Raw genomic sequence first — 20,748 nt, 5'->3', positions numbered from 1 at the left:
CAGCACTAATAATTTGCTATCAGACATTATATGTCTTCACTGTTCTAGTGCCAAGATGTTAGTTCTCTTTTTTTTTTAGCCAGCAAGCAGCAAATGTCATGGCTGATAACCAAATACACTGGAGACACAGATTATACATACATAAATTTAAAATAATAAAGCAGGAAAAAAGATGAGGAGAGAGCTGTTTGGAGAGATTATCCCACAACCACAGTTGTTTCCTGGATGGTATGACCAGGAAAATATTAGTTTTTGATCATTTAAATACCTAGCTTATTTCTTAATTTTTCAATGGTCAGGTAAACCTGTGAGTGTTGTCTGTGGTTGCTTTGCTCCCTTTACCTAGTGAAAGTCTTCTCCATGGGGAAAAAAATACTTGAAAGAACAGTTCATTATAAGGCTTTTAGCTCATGGCTGAGAAGTAGCACTTGTTTCTATTTCACATTTGTAAGAAGAGCAAGTTTTCCAGTGTCACCGGCCTCACATTTGGGAAGTATCTGAAGTTTAACGGAGTAAATGACTCATTTCTTAGTTGTCTCTCACCACCCCCACCCTAGTATTTTTTAAGGATTTCAGATTTAGTTCAAGAGGGAGATCAGATTCATATGAAATTCCACTGAACTGTGCACTGATTACTCGCCACCACAAACAAAGCAAGACATAGTACATCCAGAGCCACAGAACCACTCTGGGGAATCAAAAGGAAAACAGATGCTTCTCATGCTGAATATCAAATATGAAATGCTGAAGTGCACCCAGGTTCTTCCTCCAAAGAGCATCACCACTGACTATGTGTGATATGCTAAAACCAAAAGCCATGCCATGAGCTTGGCCAATCAGTCAATGTAAAGACTTCCCAACGGCTTCCAACGAGATTTGACTCCAAAACCTGGCAGGGGGAATGACTGTGCTAAAAGTCAGCACTGGATTTCTACCATGAACTTGGGTAACCTGGCACTTTCCATGGCTAATTTACTCTTCCAGCATATTTAGAGCTCTCTTACAGCAGTGTTTTATTCCCTAAGTGGCATTCCTGGAAACATCAGTTGGTGACCAGGACTTCTTTGGTTTGATACTGCTCTTCTACATAAAGCATAGAAAAAAGTTTGGCTCTTGCAAATAAGTAACCAGCCAGATTCCTGGAGGTGCTGTAGATAAGACATGGAAGCCACAAGAAACACAACTTCATATGGAAAAAAAAGAGTGCCTGGTGCCCTACAAGTCTCTTGTCTAAAATCTCTGATTTGCACAGTATTTAAGTCTTTGATTCACTCACACAGTTCTCTCCCTCATTTTTATATGCTACTAAAGACATGGATTTCAAAATCACTGTATAATCTTCATTTGTTTCCCAGCAGGAAAGGAGAAAAGCAGCCAGCAGACAAATGCAACTTTGGCTCAACAGAAAATCTGCCTTTGCCAGCTCCCAGGGGGTTTTGCTCTCCCCATAATATCCATCATCTTCCCTTTCTTTTTCTGTTCTTGACAGAGTAGTTTGGCTAATTTGAAGATAGAGTTAAATGTAATTAACTGCCCCCCTAACAACCGCATGCCAATTTAATTGGTAAGATTCCCTGTAGGGAAAGCATTTAATTAGAATGATTGAATCCCTGTGAGGAAGCCACTGTCACTGGCAAACCAAAACCACTTTGTTCAGCACTTGCACAGTTTGGGGTTTGCATTCTCCCTTATCTAAATATTCTTCATTCCTTCAGGAATGACAGGAAGTCATCCTCCTGTCCTGCAACCCTCAGACTCCCCTGGGCTTTAAGCAATGGGGAATTTGGGTACACCTTCCCAACAGTGGTAGGACTCAGAAAGAAGAATCTACTGTCCAGATTATCACATGCCGAATGCCTAGCTTGAACCAAACTCAGCTAAGAAATATCTGACTGCAATTGTGGGTACTCTGTTCTGCTGAAAACTCTGCCATGTGTGCTACTACTACTGAATCCCGTATTTCAAGGGGGCTTTTGAAGTTGGGCAAGTAAGAGGTGAAATAGAGGCATCACTTAAGCATCATTCACACATCATATTCTGAAGAAATACTTTACTACAGTTTTAACCCTATCTTCTGCACCAGTTCACAGTATGGGTGTGCCTGAAGGTTCTCAGTTTAATATTACACTTTAAAGGCTCCATTTTAATATTACATAAATTTCTGTACACGCATCCATCAGCCCAAACCCAAGTCTACTGCATTCTTGAATTCATTATTACAGTGAGCACAGAGACTCCCAGGCATAAGGAAAGAATTATGAAAGAAGCCCATGAGCACAAGTACTAGGGCACATGATGTGGTAAGATATTAGATTTCCTTTTCTTCTCCCACTGCTTTTCAGTAAAGCTCTGCTTCAAACTCTAGATAAAAACCCATACAGCAGAACTGGAGAACACATGCTGGGATCACCAGAACCTATCAGGGCAAAGGGCAGACTGAAATGCTGCTCCCCTTTGGTCCCATGGGGCCAGAGAGACCTTCACACTCCAAAGAAGACTCTGACCTCTGCTGTTGTTGTAACAGAGACCAAGAAAACCTCTTAAAGGTGAGGTCCTGCTCTGCAACGCATCATCCTTGCCGACTGCAAGAATTGCTACCCTAGAAACTACATAATTGATGGTGCATTGCTGTGAGCTCTAAAAGTCAAATTCCAATCAGCAGAACTAGAAATAGACACTACCTCTCCCAGTTCTCACTCCAAAGGCCAAATGTCTATGCCAGGAGGATTTTTGAAGTTGCTTATTCAGCTATAAGCAACAGCAAGGCCTGGGGCTTTTTAATGTGTAGAGAGCTTTGATGTTCCAAAATGCTGCAGTAGTACCAGGAATATGAATAGAAAGGAGGCTGTGGGGAGTTTTTCCCCCTTATATATCTGATTATGTATCCCCTTATGTAAAAATATATCTGATTCATCGAGGAAGAAATTGGACACCCCTCAAAACCCCTGCAGAGAGAGAAAGGAATTATAAAACTAAGGATGCAGTGTGTGCACTCTGCTGACTATGACACAGTATTACGAGGGAAGAGTACACATTATTAAAAAATAGATCAGACTCAGGGCCATATGTGCTATCAACACACAGGCATTGTTAGTGACTGTGTCTGTGTAACTACAGCAGCTAGATTATGCAATCTTTACTCAGGCAAGCCATTTTTCATGCTGGCATCCACAGACACCATTTTGGCCCAAGCAGGGGACAGAAGAAAGTTGTTTATGTACAAACAAACACAGCTGAGATTTCCCCTAGCCCGTGTGTTCAAGCAGTAGGTGGCAATACCAAGCCCATGTATTAGTGAGGGATGCAGCAGCAGAACACACAGGCTGGTTTTTAAACACATCTCCTCAGTGGACTCTGGCAGGATGACACTCAAGTACTCAAGTTTGAGCCACATGACACCTCTCTGTGCATTAAGGAGTAACAAACAGCCCCATCTTACTGGAAGAACTCCTGGTCTGACATAGCACTGGTGTGCAAGAGGTGGTTGAGCCCTGCATGTGCAGAATCACTCGAGCAGTTCACTTCTCCATCCTTGCCCTGCTTGGAGGCACCGAGCCGGAAGAGGCTGGAGCAACGCAGGGCAAGCTCCAAAGCGTCCAGCCAGCATCGGCCTGTGGGAACAAAAGGAATTATTTAAGCACAGCAGAGCAAATAACACAATTCATGCATTGCTTCTCAAAAGCTTCTTGCCTGGGAGTAAAGCTCATTATCATTATCATTTGGGAAGTCGCTGTGTAGAATATATTTTTTGTATACATAATCCCTAGGTTGTCTATGTATTTTTCGTATATATAATCCCTAGGTTATCTATGTATTTTTCATATATATAATCCCTAGGTTATCTATATATTTTTTGTGTATATAATCCCTAGGTTATCTTGCCAGAAATGGTGTGTTTTAGCGGCTGCATGAGTAAAACATCTGCATGGGTGATACAGTGGGAAGCTCACCCCAACTCCCTCTTCCCTAATAACGTCCCCTTCTGATCTCTCACAACTTACTCACATCCCATAGCCTCTTTCTGATTTAGTCTGAGATGCAGGGAATCTGTGTGTGTATGGTGCTTCCACACCACCCAGCATCTCATGTCTGCAAGTAATACCCTCACCCCTTTGCATCCCCACCTCACACACTTGCCAACAGCAGGGAGATACCAGAGCACTGAGCTGCATGGGAGAAGTCCCTGCTTACTCTGGGATCACTGAACTACAGCCTGCTCAGGGGTCCCATGCTGGCTGTAGGGCTGCTGTAACCACCACTCCAGTCAAGATCCAGGATGCTCAATATGTGACAGAGTGATTGAGACTAGAGAAAGCTGTCAGGCTTCCCGTTTTCCCTCTTTCTCTGCATTTTTAAGGGGTTTTTTTCCATTTCTTCTCTCTGCCTGGTCCAGGAGATAATCTGGGTGGGGCATAATTTTTTTCTTATCTTGCTGTATAAAAATCTTTACCTGAAGATTTTGGGTCCATTTTGTAGAAATTATAAGCATGGCACAGAGCCAAGACAAACTGCAGCCCCTAGGTACAGCCACACTGGATTTCCTTATGTCTGCACACATCCCACAGACAGATAGACAGCAAATGAAAATACAGGAATCCAAACTGACCCTCTACTCCTTTTGCAGTGATCCATACAAGGCTACAAAGCTGTGTGTTAAAGCCCAACCACCACAGTGCTGGAGCTGCTGGGCTCCTGGAAGCACCTGAAAATAGCCTGCTTCTGTAGTGCAATCATTAATGAGGCCAGGGCACCTGCAAATTAGCTGAACATTCGAGAATTGAAGTATCAAGGGAGTGATCCTCTAATTTCAAGCCTGTAAAACAGAGCTCTTCATTACACTTCTTAGAATACATTTCATAATAATTAGAAGTGTGATTGAGAGGCAGTGAAGGAAACAAAGGATTTTGCTTGAGCAACGGCAAGTGCTGCAAACAGGGTTTCCCTGGACTGCATTCTTTCCTGGTCCTATTTGGCAAAATTTTCCATTAGATTCTTTTCTATCACAGAGCATCAAGCACATGCATAAATCTCACTGGAATCCTGCTGCTCTCGTGGGCAGAATTCCCATCAACTTCAACATAACCAAAATTTAGTTTTGTAAGATCAATGACAGTTAAAAAAAAAATCTACAACACGTATATGAAGAAATGTTTATAAATTTGAGTGGCTTTCAGTGCTTGCTTTGATACAAAGCTGCAACCAGTAAAATAAAAATATCTCAAATCTTTGAAGAATTGCACTTGAACATTTAACCACAAACACTGCAGAATCCCACTCCTTTATTCTAATTTTATCCAATAAATTCCTTCAGCATAGGCTTATGATTTATTAATAACATCACAAATAATGGTTAATAAAAGATTAGAAAGGTTGAATGCTGCTGGAATTGATTCTGCACTATTTTGTATTTAACAAATATTCTTGCATTAAGGCTTTACAGGCAGAGATTTATTCCCTTCTCACTATGTGGAGGATTTCCATGGATAACCCATTAGAGTTAATGGTTGCACTGAGCACAAATCCACCTCCTCCTACATATCCCTTCTCCCCCAAACCCACCACTATGCAAATCTGTTTCAGGCTGTGCCATGCAAGGGAGCACACTCCTGCTCAGGCTCACCACCTTGATTCTCCTTTGCTTTTCAATTTGCTTTTCTTTTCCAGCTCTGCAGAGCGAGAACTGTGTGATTTGGCATTTGGAAATGCTGCATATGTCAAGACATTTTTGTATTAAAGAGGCTGTTAAAATCAGGTGCTTTGACAGGTAGGTTGATTTGTAGCAGCATGAGCCCTTTGAGGCAGCACGAAGGTCATCTCCTCCGTGCTCTGCAGCGCTCATTATCCTATGACAGCTGAGGCAGGGGTGGCCCCAAGCCTCCCTCAGACACTCCCCACCCCTGGGGACGTAGACAGAGCAGCCCATGCTGGCCATGACCCTTGGGCAGCCCTTTTATCCCCACCCCACTGCCACAGGGGTTCGCCAGTACTGACATGACCTTACAGGTCAAAATATCTGGTGTTCACCACGTCACCGGAGGAAATTTCTACACAATATATCTGGGGTTTCCATCTCTTCAGGTGACTCCCTGGGAAGTGCTATCAGAAACTTGAATCTTTTCTGAAGCTTTACTCAAGGAGCTTAAATTAAAACAAAACAAAACATTAAGTATTCATTTTAATAGTCCCAGGCAGATATACAAAGCTTTAGAGGAACTCGCTGTGCATCAGCAGTCAGCATTCCTTGTGCCCTGCTGTAAACAGAAATGGCATCAGTGTACACCCTGGTTTTCACTTCTGACAGAAACTGAACAGAAGGGATGCAGAACATCCCCAAGCCCAGAAATGGGCCATCAGCCATCAGGTGGTGCTGTGAATCCAAACAAACACATATCACTAACCTAGATGTGAAATACAGGTTTACCTCTGCAAATAAAAAGGTTACTTCTCTGCAAGTCAATGGTGTGTTAATTGCAGCATAAACCCATAAAATTATACTCTCTCAATTACAGGGATTGCACACAAGATAAACCTGTTTGCTTGCTAAAGGCCTATACAAAATGTTTTTACATCTCAGTGACCTTTCTATTGAGCTGTATTCTTCTGGATTGTGAAGATGATACAAAAATGCTAGCATTTGGATTACTTAATTGCTTACCTGACAAGTCTACTCACTCCCTCAGGAACTCCAGAAATGAATGTGGTCACATAATTAAAGGCTGTCACCTACAGTCACAGTACAGCATGAAGGCTTCATGGCTACCTCAATTCTCACATGTTCTAATTTTGAGTGGGTGACTCAAGTAGGGTTTTTTGTATACAGGGTAAGTAGACTAGAAAAGAATGTAAGATGTGGGTTCCTTCAGAGAGGAATGGTAGCCCAAAAGGGTGCATGTGAAAGACGCAAAAAAAAAAAAAAAAAAAAAAAAAAAAAAAAAAAAAAAAAAAAAAAAAAAAGTGACAATAATATTCTCTTAAGAGATTTGAAGCTGCAATATAAAAACTGCAATCAATTATTACTTATAATTTTGTGGCTTAAACTGAGCATATGTTTAAATTCTGAAGAAAAACACCGAAGTATATTGCCAGCTTGTGGCAGTATATCCTCACAAGCTTTTAAGCTCTTCTCAAACCAAATTACACAGAAACAGAGAATTGTTTACATTGGAAAATACCTCTAAGTCCAACTGTTAACTCAGGACTGCCAAGTCCACCATTAAACCATGTCCCAAAGTGCCACATCTCCGTGTCTTTTAAATATCTGCATGGATGGTGACTCAGCCACTTCCCTGGGCATCCTGCTCCAGTGCTCATCCATTGCGCAGGTCACCTTGCCATAGAAGGAGATCAGGGTGGTCAGGCAGGACCTGCCTTCCCCAAACCCAGGCTGGCTGGTCCTGGTCCCTTGGTTGTCCTGTAGGTGCCTTCAGGTGCAAACAGGAATCACTATGGCTCCTTGCAAGACGCTTTCTGGGCAGGGCACTGCTGGCACCATGAAGAAACCTGGAGGCTGCAAGGCTAAATAGCAGCAGGCATGTGCTTGCACCAACTCTTTTTTTTTTTTTTTTACAGACAAAAGGACCTACTAAAACAAAGAGACAAAACTAATTTCTTCTCCCTCTTGGAAAAAAAAATCAAAACAACAAAAGGTGCTTATGCTGCTAACCTAGGTTCAGTTCAAAGAAAAACTTGAGTCTCTCCTAGTCTTTAAAGAGATCTGAAACTACAAAAATATCTCACAGGACAAAAGAAAGCAGCACGGAAAACACTAAGCTATTCCTTTTTGAAATTCTTTGCACTCACCTAGAACAATTCATAATCTGATGTGCCAAGTCGATCTGCCACATTTTGCAGCAGCTGGTCACGGAGGACACAGCCAATGTTCTCTCAGCACTCAACAGAAAGAAAAATCTGCTCTAGATGGAATCACACCATTACACACCGAAATATCAGTCTGTGACTGTGCTTCTTTTCCACTGCATTCCTGTAGCTACAGAACACCTGGGATGAATCTCTTGCCAATTAAGACTTCAAAAGGCTCACACTGAGCAACCACACATTCCTCCAGAGAGGCATCACTAAGGGAATATTATTCTTCCTGAATTATTAAAGTCCTCCAGCTTTGGCCTCATGCCTCACATTTACAAGATAGATGCTTTTAACAATCAACCTGAAGTAGGCTGTCACCTGGAAACGATGAATTCTTGCTCAAGTGCACACAAATCAGGAATGGTGAGGAAGAGGCTGATTTGGTTCAGTCAGCGAACATTAAGGTCATCGTGTTCAGCTGACTGCTTGCTTTGCTGCACCACTTGGGTGCCTGTGTGCATGATTTCTCACACTTTGGCTGTCAAGATGCAAGGACATGAGCTCTCAATTAGCTGCAGGTGCAATTTATGCAGTGAACTTAATGAAATTTTGTTGCAAAAGACTGGATTTTAAACCACTGTGAAAGGTCTAAGGAATATGAAACACAAACATAAAGCTAAAAAGATACTCTATTTTCTGCAGAGCTGCCAGGACCCAGAGTTGTATTTCATTGTTAACTTGGTTTCAAATTGCAATCTTGCTTGTGGTTCTTTGCTTCTGTGCATGACCCTTATTTCAATAACCTAATTTCCTCCCCAGATGAAAGCATCAGTTTGGGGGAAGGGCCAGATGCCTAGAAAAGAAACAACACCACTGTAAGCTAGACCATCAGGATTTCTACACAACTGCATCCACATCAGGCAGTAGAGGCTACCCAAAGCATACCTGAAGGAGAGGGCAGACATGGAGAAGAAAATGTAAATGTGGTTTACAATTCTACTGTTAAGATTTTAACCCTTGGTAATCTGCCACTTTGAATTCCATTAGCAGGAATATGCCCTGTGGCAGCAGTGCTCATGGCAAAGTGGAGATCCTCACTGTGACATCTAAGCAGGTGACTTAAAATGCTTAACAGCAGTTGGCTCTCAGGGGCAGCTCCAGAATTCTCTCCTGGGGACAGAATTAAACTCCTAATTCTAAATATTCTTCAACACAAATCTGAAATGCAGACACAGTCACTGGTTTGGAAAAAGCAGTCTTTTCTCAAACTGCTAAGAAAGAAAGACCCTGCACTTGTACAGGTTGAGCCCTGTGGGCTGACACGACCTTTCCAGAGGTTGATGTTTAAAACACATCAAAAAGCAGACTGCAGCTCTGGTCTGTCAATGCAAAATCTGCTGTAGCCAGGCAGTGCAGTTCTGCAGATCGTCCAGAAGTCACAATCTTAAATACTACCAATATCTGTCACAGATGGTACAGCAGAGGGGAAAATGGGGATTCTGAAATGCTGAGAGAAAAAGTAGGCCATGTAACTGCTGATCATGATAAAGTTGCCTGGATGGCTGAACTGTACATCTAACATATGCTGCAACTCACTATTTCCCAGCAAGTCAGAGGCCTCCACGAGTTATATTTGCCAAACGCTTTGTTGTTCATTTTCCACTACTAACATGGGAGACTGTGTTAAGAAGAACACGGCCAGGACACCTCTTCAGAGATGCTGTAGATTCACAGAGTATTGCACCATGGGGGAGATGTGAACATGCTACAAAGATACACAAGGGCTCAGATCCCACCTGCCTCCTTTGTCTCAGGTGGCTTAGCTCATTTTACCTAAATCTCCTGTCTCTGTTGGATCCTCTAGGTTTGTGCAGTGTGTCAAAGAAATGAAACAAACTCAGGCACACCCTTTTGGAGATGGCTCTTTACAACAGGTGAAGCAATGTGACAGTCTAAAACCATTTCAGTCCTGTATTTTGAGCTTAAAATCAAACTATATAAACTGCAAAGTACAAGCCTTTATTTCCAGCAGTTTATATAGAATTCTTTAAATCTATCAGTTTCTGTTGCTTGTGTCTTTGTCTGCATACGTTTTACATGACTTACTGACATTAATCCTGTCTCCAAGTAGGACACACATGTGTTTGGCGATTTTTCAGGACGTGTTTGGGAGGAAGCTGTTCTTCCCTCTTGCCTAGAGATTCATATCCTGCCCTTCCTACACAAACTATGGCCACTTTCCATACTTCACAGCTCAATGACCTCAGCTGTGTAGTCAAATACTCTCATTCAGCTGAAAATGACACCATTTTTCATGCTAATATTTCTGGTACAATTCAGGTTTTATGGGGGTTTTTTTGTGTGTGTGTGGTTTTTTTGTTTTTTTGGTTTATTTTTTTTTTTTTTTTTTGTGTGTGTGTGTGTGAATTCCACTGCTAAGTGGACAGATCCCAAAGCTTTGGCTTTCATGATCACCTCATCAGATTCAGAATCTACCAGGCATAATGTGGGTACTCCAGACTTGTGCAGGTGGCTCTAGGGCACTGCTGGGGCTGTTCAAGAGCTTGTATTTTGTCTTGAACCAAAGGCCCTAGTTACTTCATACATACAGATTTAGGATATTTGACTGAGAGGCAACTCAGTTCCTCCTTCTTCCCCTGATCACATTAGCTTTCCATCTAACTTTAGGACCCTACTGGAGAGAGGTAGCAAAGTAAAGGAAAAGTAAACCAAAAGTAACTCTGTTTTGATCTGCCTGGCCTCTGCATGCTTCCCAAGAATCCAACATCTTGGCTTTCAAAATGTGTCCCAGTAGCTCACTATTTTAAGCTCTTTTGACACTGGAGACACAGTAATTCACTGGGCACAAATCTTCCCACAGGCATTTCAGCACTGAAAATTCTCACATGCCACAACAGCCCCTGTTGTGCTTTTCCACCACGTGTTGTACAAGCCAGACAGAGAGAACACAGCCAGAAAAGTTTTACCTCTGATGATCTCTTGGGGGCTACTGCTATCTTAGGAGCCTTATAGGTAAGGTTAGTTAGAACAAATCTAAAGCTCTTCTACTCCATGTAACTGGCCTGTGGCAGACATCATAAAAAAAGAGGGTAGAAGTTCAGCCACAGGTCTCTTTGCCAGGTTGCCTCCATGGTTTAATCATTAATAATTAAATTAGTGGAAAGTCAAGCACATGGGTCTCTAAAGAAATAATATTTTATAAAATCTGGATTGACAGATCGCTGTTGAAGCTATTTGGTTGCTTAAGAACTCTGTGGGACTGTTCTGTATATCTGTTCTGTGGGCTGTGTGTATAACCAGGGTTTGAAATGCCTCTAATTTAGCAGCTCTACCTTACAGCACTATTTTTCCCCACAGGAGATTATTCCATCTATCTCTTTCAAGGCAGGTGATATTTGGAGCCAGGTTAGAATCCTGTATTTCTTTACACAAATAAGCTACAAAAGCATAATATTTTAGGGAATAGATGTGTTTCTATGGGTCTATATAAGTTTTGCTTATTTTCATACAATTTCACTACAATGACATCTGTGAGCAGTTTTCAGTGTCAGGATGGTGTCCCACACAATGAACTGTCCTCTTTTCACTGCAGGAGGAAAATAGCACAGAAGTCTGTAATAAAGGAAGGCTTCCTTCTATTCTAAGTGTCATGTTAAAAGTGCATTTGCATTGTCTCATTTCCATGCCTCAGGAAAATGTAAAACCTAACCAACGGACCAGAAAGACACTACTTTTAAAGCCTATTTTGCCACATAAAAAGTCCTTATGTCCCTAAAGTTACTCTAGATGAGACCCAAAGGAGCATATGGGATAGATAAGCCCCCTTGGTGGGGTAGGTGAAAAATATCCATAAAATGAACAGCCTGGGTTAATTTGGTATGAAAAAAAAAATTAGAGTGGTCTGAAGGTCAAATGGAATGAAAACATGTTTTTAATCTTCTTATCTACTTATAAATCACTGATATTTTAGGTCTGCTGAAGTAATTTACAGAGATTTTCACATAGCAAGCTGGCATGTCTGTTATATATTGACCTAAATTTACTTCCCATAATTTTGTGAATTCCCAGAACAGTATTTTACATGTGGAGTCACCAGCATCTGGGCCTGCTGTACTTCAAACCACAGCACAAATAGTTTACAGCAAAATTCAGGTGGCTGAAAGACATGTATTGGCAGCTCTTTAATATTACCACACCATTTTCCTCCAGTTGATCTCTCCCTGATATAAGATATAGGCAGATAAGACAAGCATAACTTTCAAGCATTTTAAGTGGACGTTCTGGTGGCTGCACATCTCAAATCCTGTAATAAAGCCAAAATGTATTGCATAGAAAATTGGTGCGTTGATAACTTCTATACTCCTCTTCCCTTTTATGTAACTTTGCTTCTGCAGCTCCAGGTTCACAAGGAACACATCAGAAGGTGCCTTTTTTATGCTCTTCAGTTTATACACATCTCTTTCAGGTTCTTAATTTCAGTCCTTGTTCAAAATTTTTGCAAGGCCTCCTTGTCTTGACAGTATCTTTTTACTTCCTTTTCTTTTCTGCCCTATGGTCTTGTTCAATTATTGTTTCAAACTTCAGACATCGACCTAATCTTGTGCATACTTGATTACTGCTTCCCCCCCTCAATTTCCTGTATTTACCAGATCCATGGATCTCTTCTGAGTTAGCTTGTATTTCTCACACAACTTTTCAGTTGTGTTTCAGAGACTTTTCAGAAATCTCCTCTGATCTGAGAAAATAGAACCCTTTTCATATCAGTTTTGGGACTGACTCCATCCATCCTTCAGTTTATACTGACTTAGTTCTAATTGGTTTTGGTTCCCAAAACTTATGTTCTTCTTCCACACACATGGCCAGAGAGGTGGCTGTTCAGTGAGGGCAATGAAATGTGCCAGAAGTCTGCTTGACCTATTCCAAACATCACTGAGAGCAGTATTTCAAGCTGGGTGAGCCACCATTTTTTCCTTTACACACCTTATATTTTTTTTTCCCCTCATCAACCTGTTTTCTTAAGTAGCAGGAAGTATGCTCTCTGGAGAAAGCAAACAAACCCCCAGACTTACCATCTGATTCGGAGGCTGCTCTGAAAATCAAGTAGCTGCTGGGAAGAGGCTGAGTGATGGAACCGACATTTTCTCCCTTTGGCCCCTGGAAATGCACACAGACAGAAAGATGTAAGGCACAGAAGCTGCAATGGACTGTTCAGTGTCTTTCCACCCTTCCCAGGCAGTGTGTGCATGTGTGTGGTAGGGAAGAAGGCAGGAGAACATGGAGTAATTTGGAGAGACTCATTAGTAATCATGATATTTCTGCTGCAGCTCCAAGGCATAATGAGCTCCTGTAAAAATGGGGCTTGGTCTAACCTGTGCTCAGCCCAAAACCTGCTATGTTTATACTGACATGCAGGAGTGGAAAGATCTTACTGCTGTCACTTGGGACAAAATCAGTCAAACCTTTGTTGCAACACCAGAAGGAACTGCTCCATGAGGTGCACGTGGAGTCTGCTTGCAGCCAGACACACTTGTGAAACAGCCTTCACAGGCCACCACAAAAGCAGCAGAGCCACATGTCATGCTGGGAGTGCCTCCAGCAGAGAGGCAACAGCATCTCTCCTGGAAGTTAACGAAGGGGAAACTCCATCCTGAGTCTGTGGAAAGGTGAAGAAGGGAAAACTACAAACTGAGGACCAAAAGACCCCCAGCATAGTCACATTCTACTGGGTTGCAGTTCTTCACCTTTAAATCCAGAGAACCCTTATGCTGTGCTGCCTGGGGTGACAGCCACTTCAGGCTTTGCTCATTTTATGCTGCCTTTTGTTTCGAAGCTTTCAGCATGACCCTCCAGAAATGATGCCCAGGGAAGCAAAGTCTATCCTGGATGAGACACTTCTCTGAACAGAACTCCTTGATCTCCTCCCTGTTTCCTTCTCCTCTGAACTGCAGAAGATGCTAGGAAAAAGTAGTTTCTGTATGCAGTGAACACTGCTTCATACTCTTCATGGTATGGACTTTTTGCTATAACCTGACAAATAAATAGAAATCCCTCCATTGCATTTCCTAAGTGACCCAGCCTCCTCCAGCTCCTTCTCTTCCTCACTTTGTAACAAATAGCACAAAAGCAGATCCTTTTTCAAATCTGCAGACATTATGGCAGAAATAAAAGCAGGGCAGAATCATCACCAATACTCGTGTGAGCACTATGTCACCTGTAGGGGGGAGCAAGAGGTTTTCTCCAGGATGCTCCAGTACATATTTCCTTGACTTTCTACAGAATACCACACAATGCTGAAAATCTGTAGATTTTTGCAGTTTGACTATTACTCTCCTCCCTTACATGGGCTGTTATAGTATCCAACCATATTCCTTGAAGGAAGGATTTCTCCCTCCCAGTTGGTAAGTATGGAACTGTGACTGCTATTGAAAACTGCTCCTGTACACAAGCGCTTCACAGTTAAACAGCAGTTTTATATGGATTTTTGTTTTTAAGTTATACTCAGAAAAACAAAATTTGGACAGAATTAAGAGTAGGGAAAGGATCAAATTGTATCTGAGTGTACAAAGATGAAGTGTTGGATGACAGCAATCTCCAGTCAAGCTTTCTGCATTCACATCTGCGGGGTTCCTCTGCTGCCAGGAGAAACTGGGATCCTTCTTACTCACTTTTTTTTCCTCTCTCACAAGAGGTTCACAAAATTAAGACTGTTTAAAGGCTTAATAGTCAGGACGGGCAAAATTGAGATTTGATTTGTAAACCAGAGCAGAGCAGCTTAAGACATTACTAGTGATATTAATGCAATGAGACATCATTCCCCATGGCATTTTTCCTTTCAGCTGCTTGCAGCTGAGCAGGGTGTTGGAGAACTATTGATAACACTATTACTTGTGTTTTTAGTGCAGAGGTGGATATTTGCTCTGTTTGAGGAAAACCCCCACAACCTAACAGTACAGATACAGAGAAACAGTATTTTTAATAAAAGGAGGGAGATGGGGAGGAAGGGATTACACAAAATTCTAACAGGCATTTTTTTAGGCACGTGGATTAACCCAAGAGACAGCCGGTCACTCTGTCAAGGAAACACATTCAACAGTAAGGCATGTTCATGCATGGAGGGGGGCATTTCCAGAAGAAAAAGAAAAGAGGCCATGAACATAAACCCAACATTTGCACAGATTACATGACATTCTGTATCTGCACAGCAGAGATAATGATGCTTTCTGTCTCCCAGCCTTTGAGCGCCATGCCAATGACCAGCTCTCACTAAAAGTGTTATCCCAGCTGTAGCAGCACCCAGAGCCCAGCTGCAGCCTCTGAGCAGTACAACTAAGAAAGGATCACCTTCAGATCATTCCTATCTTTACATCTGATTCAAGACTCAAGAGGCATTATGAAACAGGCGGTGATTCGGCTTTGAAAAATGGAGAGTACCGGCAGTTTTGGATAGTATGACAAGACACCTCAGAAAGTCATAAAACAAAGGGAAAAAATCTCCTAAATGGTATTGTGGATAACCACAAGGATGAAGATGAAACTGCTGTGTTCTGGAACGGAGTAACAACTAGAAAAGCAACAGTGCAAGACCATTACTAGCACTTTCATTAAAAGGAATGACTCAAATTCTTACAAATCAACAAAATTAAAATTATACATTTTACCAGATGCAGTGGGTCTGACCCCAACTTACTTATTGTTCTAAATAAATGTCAGAACAAGCTGCAGATAATGAAAGCCTTCCCACACCACGCTGTTCAGCCAGCTTCTAAGCAAGCTTGAAGGAAAATACTCCAAGGAAATATTCCAGGACATCTCTTGAGACAGGCAGGCAAACCCTGCCAGCTGATAGCTCCACACTCCCTCTGTGAAGCAAGAGGACACCCTCACATGAATTCCTAGGTTGGCATTCCCTGGTCTCTTGCAGCCACCTCAGCAAAATGTCTCTTCCCAGGAGCAGTGTGGGATCACACTGCCTTCACACACTGGACAAAGTGCCTCTGCAGCTGCATTTGGAGCATGTGGGGGAAGCTTTTCTTACTGATGCTTGCACTGCTGGCTGATTTTGGAACCTTGGTGGTTTTGGCCTTGGGTTTACAAAGGCCTCGACAGAACAAATAGATAAAAGGTCTAATCCATGTGCACTGCAAAGAAGTTTCAGGTTGAAACTCTCAAAAAGGCAGGAAAACAGTATAGAAAAAATAACTCTTTCCCCCAGCAACATTCTTCTAAGATAGCTCTAGACCCCAGAGAGCTTTACAGGAAAAAAAGTACAGTGCCTGTACTTAGCTTTCAGCTATAGGCCATGGCCTTTACATCTTATCTTGAAAGGTGCCCCAAAATCTCACCCTGTTCTAACTGAAGCTAAACGCCTGCACATCGAATTTATTTGGCTGACACTACCATACAGGCCTATGGCAGTGCCTGAACCAGACATCTGTTCCAGGGCTGAACCCCAGAGTTAGCTCCAAACATCTGCTGGGCAGCCAGGCCAAAAGCTACAAAGATATTCAGTAATTACCCTGAGTAAACTGCAAATCCACTGATGAGAGTGAAAGCTGGACCACCAACTGTAATCTGGATAATCCCTGAAAATTTCACAAGCCATTTTGGCCAAGAATGAAAGGTATTCATCCAGGTCTTATCTACATTGTGACAGACAGTAACTTGGACTTTTTGCTTAAGCTCAGGTGAATCTGTATTTCATGAGAAACAGACTTTCTTTGCATAGTTATACACAACCAACGTAGATCAGTCAATTCTGCTCCAGTTGCTTTAAAAAGAGGCTGTGAAACGACATAAAGTAAAACAGTATTTTTAGCAGTTTCAGCCTTAAACTGCTGACAGAGTGTAGACAGCCTCTTTGACATCAAGCAGCTCACTGGTGGATTTCTTCCTGATGTGTATTTTGGTGTTTACCTCATGGCTGAAAGTATCTATCACACACAACAATCCAGGCTCAACTCAGGTTTCAGGGAGTATCCTACTATGCAGCTCAAATGTGGCTTTCTAAATATATCTCAAGAGACACAGAATATTACTTTGACTTTAAAATTTAAACCTCTTTGGACTTCCTGCTGTACACAAACATTTTCAGATATATACTCCCTTCACATTTAATATACTAATTCTTATTTCTATCGTAAGTTTTCTCAAGAGACACAAGAATAAGATATACATATTTAAATGCATACACATATTGATAAAACCTCCTCTTTCTTTGGGATGCTTCATATCAAAGGAAGGGCATCCTAGTGCAACACTTCAGATCTGTCAGCAACTCTGCTTTTCAGCATCTGACTGCACTTTTGATTCTATTTTTCACTACCTCCTCTGACTATGCTTCTCAGAAGAATTCAGTTGACCTGTCAACTCACAAGGAATGCTTTTGTTGACAGATAGTAAATCATCAACAACCTTCTTGGGTGCATGTTCTGAATTTAAAAAGCATCAAAACTCTCAAAACTGAGTGAGAAGCAAGGTAGCAGCAAACTCTTTGGAACTTTAAGAAAAAGCAATGCATTTAGACACAGATCAGAGCAGAGCTGCTGGCAGAAATCAGCAGCTCTCACCCCTGGTTACTGAGGTTAATTTTAATTCTCTCCTCCTACCTTATTAAAAATGGAAAGGCTTTTTATAGCGATTGTATAGCTGGGTTTAAAACTGTTCAATTTACTGCACGGATGAGCAGGAGTGTCTCTGCTTGATCTGCTCCCACAGGGCTTCTCCCTTTTGTTAGAACTTCTGATGCCATGACAAGTGCTTTCACTGCTCTCTCGTCAGTCTTTCCATTTCCATTCCCTCTGCTGACCACCTTGCAGCAAAGCATCAGCTTGTAATGCCTTATTTACACTTGTGATATCTCCTAGAGAATTTATGTCTGCAATAACTCTGTTTTTGTCACTGTTTTTGACAGGGAAACAAATACAAGAACATTTAAATTTTGTCTTCAGGGTATCCAAAAGATGTGTCTCTTAGCGCCTCTCAGGAGGTACTGGGACCTTCCTATTTGCTCATAGGCATTACATAATTACTTTTCTTCTTTTGACTATTCTTAAAGAAAAGAAGAAATAAAGAAGACAGTTCTTTAAGTTCTGCAGGGAGTTATTTCAAGAAGTGTGAAAAACTATTAAGCATTTTTGCTACAGGGAGATCCAGAGGTCACTGCAGGAGCCACTGTCTGTACAGGAAGGGATTTTCTCAGCCTGAAGAATAACTCAAAATGAAGTGGAGAAAATCCCGCTATTTCCATTTCAAAGAAGAGACAATAAGGGCTATCTGAAGCCACACTTTTGTGCAACAGTCAAGGCTTGAGCTGAACACTGAGTTCCAAGTCCATTGCAAACAAATCCAAATCTCAGAGGCATTAGAAAAAAAGAAGTCAAATTATAAACCTGCTTTTTTGTCACTTTGCCAGTCATCTCCCAGTACTGTGTGAAGCACTTGGTGCTTTCTGTGCCCTTGTTTTGGGGACTTTAATTAACTGTGTCTATGCCCAACTCCTTTTAAAGATGTAGGTCATGGCTTGATACAGCTTCTAGGTATTGAACCCTTTTCCTGCACCAACACGTTTCCTTTTTCCTCATTCTATGCAGACATCTGTACACTGAGAATGTACAGATCTGTGAACTGTACACAGATGTACAGAATGTGATCTGTGGAACTAATCACAAGGACTATGTCTCTTTGATGTCATTCAATGATCAAACTGTGGTATCTTTAATCTTTTTATGCAGTCAATTCACCACTGCTAACAGCAACTGAATAACTAAATAATATCAGTGCTAAGCAACACCAGTGCTCAGACACTTCAGTGACCAAGAAGAGATTGTTGGATTCATCAGGATTGGTACCTTTACAGCCCAGATGGATTGATCCAAAGGATGGAAGAGTTTAAAGCAGAAGCCATCCTTTTTGGAGGGTCTCTCGATCAGCTCACAAGAATGGAGCAGGATTGTCCCAACCCACTGTCCGATCTTTGGCGTCTTATAAATGAGCAGCACTCCTGGTTTCAGGACACACCAGAGTCTGGTCCAGCTCTTCAGAGTCCCACGAATCTGGAGGAACAAAGAAAGTTGCATCTACATTGCTCCTTAGAAGAAACCCAGCACTTAGTCAGTGTTTATACAGCATCTCCAGTATGTGTATTCCAAGGCTGCACACTTCTTAAGGAAAATAGGAAAATACATTGTGTTCCCTGAACAGTCCTAGGGACCTCACAGCAAAACCCCAGAAACTGGAAATCTGGCTATCAGAATCTTGTCTTTGTATTTTTATTACTGGCTTAATATTCATCCTATTTTTATTAGTAGCTCAGGGTCAGCAGCTTGATTAATTTTTAGGCAATCAGCACTGCTGGCCCATGCGAGAGGGATCTGTTAATAATCACGGAGGACATGCCAATTAGAATATTGCATATAAAAATGTTGTAGCTAGCCTAACTTGACTTATAAGTCATTTTAATAGCGTTCTGCAGAACACTGCTCTTAATGGGTTTTGTCAAATACCCCATTTTTAATAGTACTGTCTCCAGCTGGTTTACTTCTCTGTCGGGCTCAATGCAGTTCCCTCTTGTATAGAAGACATTAAATCTGATAAGAGTATATTAAAGATAACAACTTTTGAATGGAGAAGTTTCTCAGTAAGGTTAGGTATTGCCTAAGGTCTTCCTGCCTTCAATGTGCACAGGCCAAACCTCAAGTCTTTTCTGTGTTCTGTTTTTATTTGTAACTCACCAGAAATTTCCAACCACAGAAAACATGCAACAGGTATTCTGTGTTTTCAAAAGTCTCTGTATTAATTTTTCATCAACAGTAAACACAACAGGAACACTTTGCTGCCAATCTAGCTTCTCAAATAAAACACATGTCACTTTTCTGACCTCTAATAATAATTGCAGAACAATGTTGGAGGTTTTTACCACTAACCAAATGCAACTGTACTGTTTAATGAGATCCTTAAGTTACTTTGTTTTTCTTAAGAGCTATGTGTTAGGCAATGTATGGAAATTAGGTTTTGCTGATATAAAAGGTTCAACCGATTCACTATTATTAGAGAAGACTAGGTGGCCCCAAAGGAGGAGAAAACCAGTGCTCATCTCTCAATGTCAATCCAGATTTACTTTGCCACACAGAAGTTTCAGGACTTCAATGAGAAACTGTCACTACCCAAGTGTGTGCACAGGGAGAAATTGCAGTTGTCATCAGGTACAATATGTTTCATTCTGTGCTGTGACAACAGAAAATCCAATTGTCGATAGAACAAGCTGTATCTGCCCATTTTCAGGCTGTTACCCAGTCTATTCCCTCTTCAGTACAAAACCACATTTATGGGAAGAGGCCAACAAAATCTTTCAGAGAGGAACAAAGAGAGAAACATCATCACTTCCCTTTGTACTATGCCCTTTTTGAGTCCTGGTTGCTGCTTAAGGACATGAAATGGACCAACTGAATTAAGGTGGAAAGTAGATACCCACAGTTCCACTTTCAGCTATTTAAATAAAGCTGTAAAGTTACTGTAAAGTAACTTCAACTCAAAACTATTTCATCTTCTTTCACTTAAAAAAGTGATAGTGCATAGATCTCAGACACATTAACTACTTCACATCTGACTTATTTTTTTCCCACAGCCTCAGAAGAAATGGTCTGTGTCACATACCTTCAGCCAGTCTTCTGTGATCACTACACTGGGATCCTTCAGAGCACTGAAAAGTTGTTTGGTAGCTCTTTTCTTCTCCTGTCTGTAATTTTTTTTTTGTACCTGGTTGAGAACAGAGAAAATATAGTCGTTGTAATCATGCCCTCTTTTGGGGAGGAAAGAACACAATGCATTCAGGACAGTTATGTATAGCACAGCAAGAACTTGAACCAGCACAGGTTCCCCAGAAATGAGCACAAAGAAGAGTAAGAACATAACAAGAGAACAGGC

General features: G+C 41.5%; 1 protein-coding gene across 1 annotated transcript in view; it reads right to left on the bottom strand.

The window, feature by feature from the left end:
- Positions 1-20,748, bottom strand: part of OSBPL5 (oxysterol binding protein like 5) — a 135,449-nt gene that overhangs the window by 25,493 nt on the left and 89,208 nt on the right. The window contains exons 6-9 of the mRNA XM_066320874.1: positions 20,479-20,580; positions 18,675-18,878; positions 12,897-12,981; positions 3,440-3,611 (exon numbers count right to left, since the gene is read on the bottom strand). Coding sequence (XP_066176971.1) covers positions 3,440-3,611; positions 12,897-12,981; positions 18,675-18,878; positions 20,479-20,580 — 563 coding nt within the window. The remainder of the gene's footprint in view (positions 1-3,439; positions 3,612-12,896; positions 12,982-18,674; positions 18,879-20,478; positions 20,581-20,748) is intronic.

The sequence above is a fragment of the Sylvia atricapilla genome, chromosome 6, assembly GCF_009819655.1.
Source record: "Sylvia atricapilla isolate bSylAtr1 chromosome 6, bSylAtr1.pri, whole genome shotgun sequence".
NCBI classification, from domain to species: domain Eukaryota; kingdom Metazoa; phylum Chordata; class Aves; order Passeriformes; family Sylviidae; genus Sylvia; species Sylvia atricapilla.
Note: the sequence above shows the minus strand (reverse complement) of the source record. Positions and strands in the feature narration are given on the sequence as shown.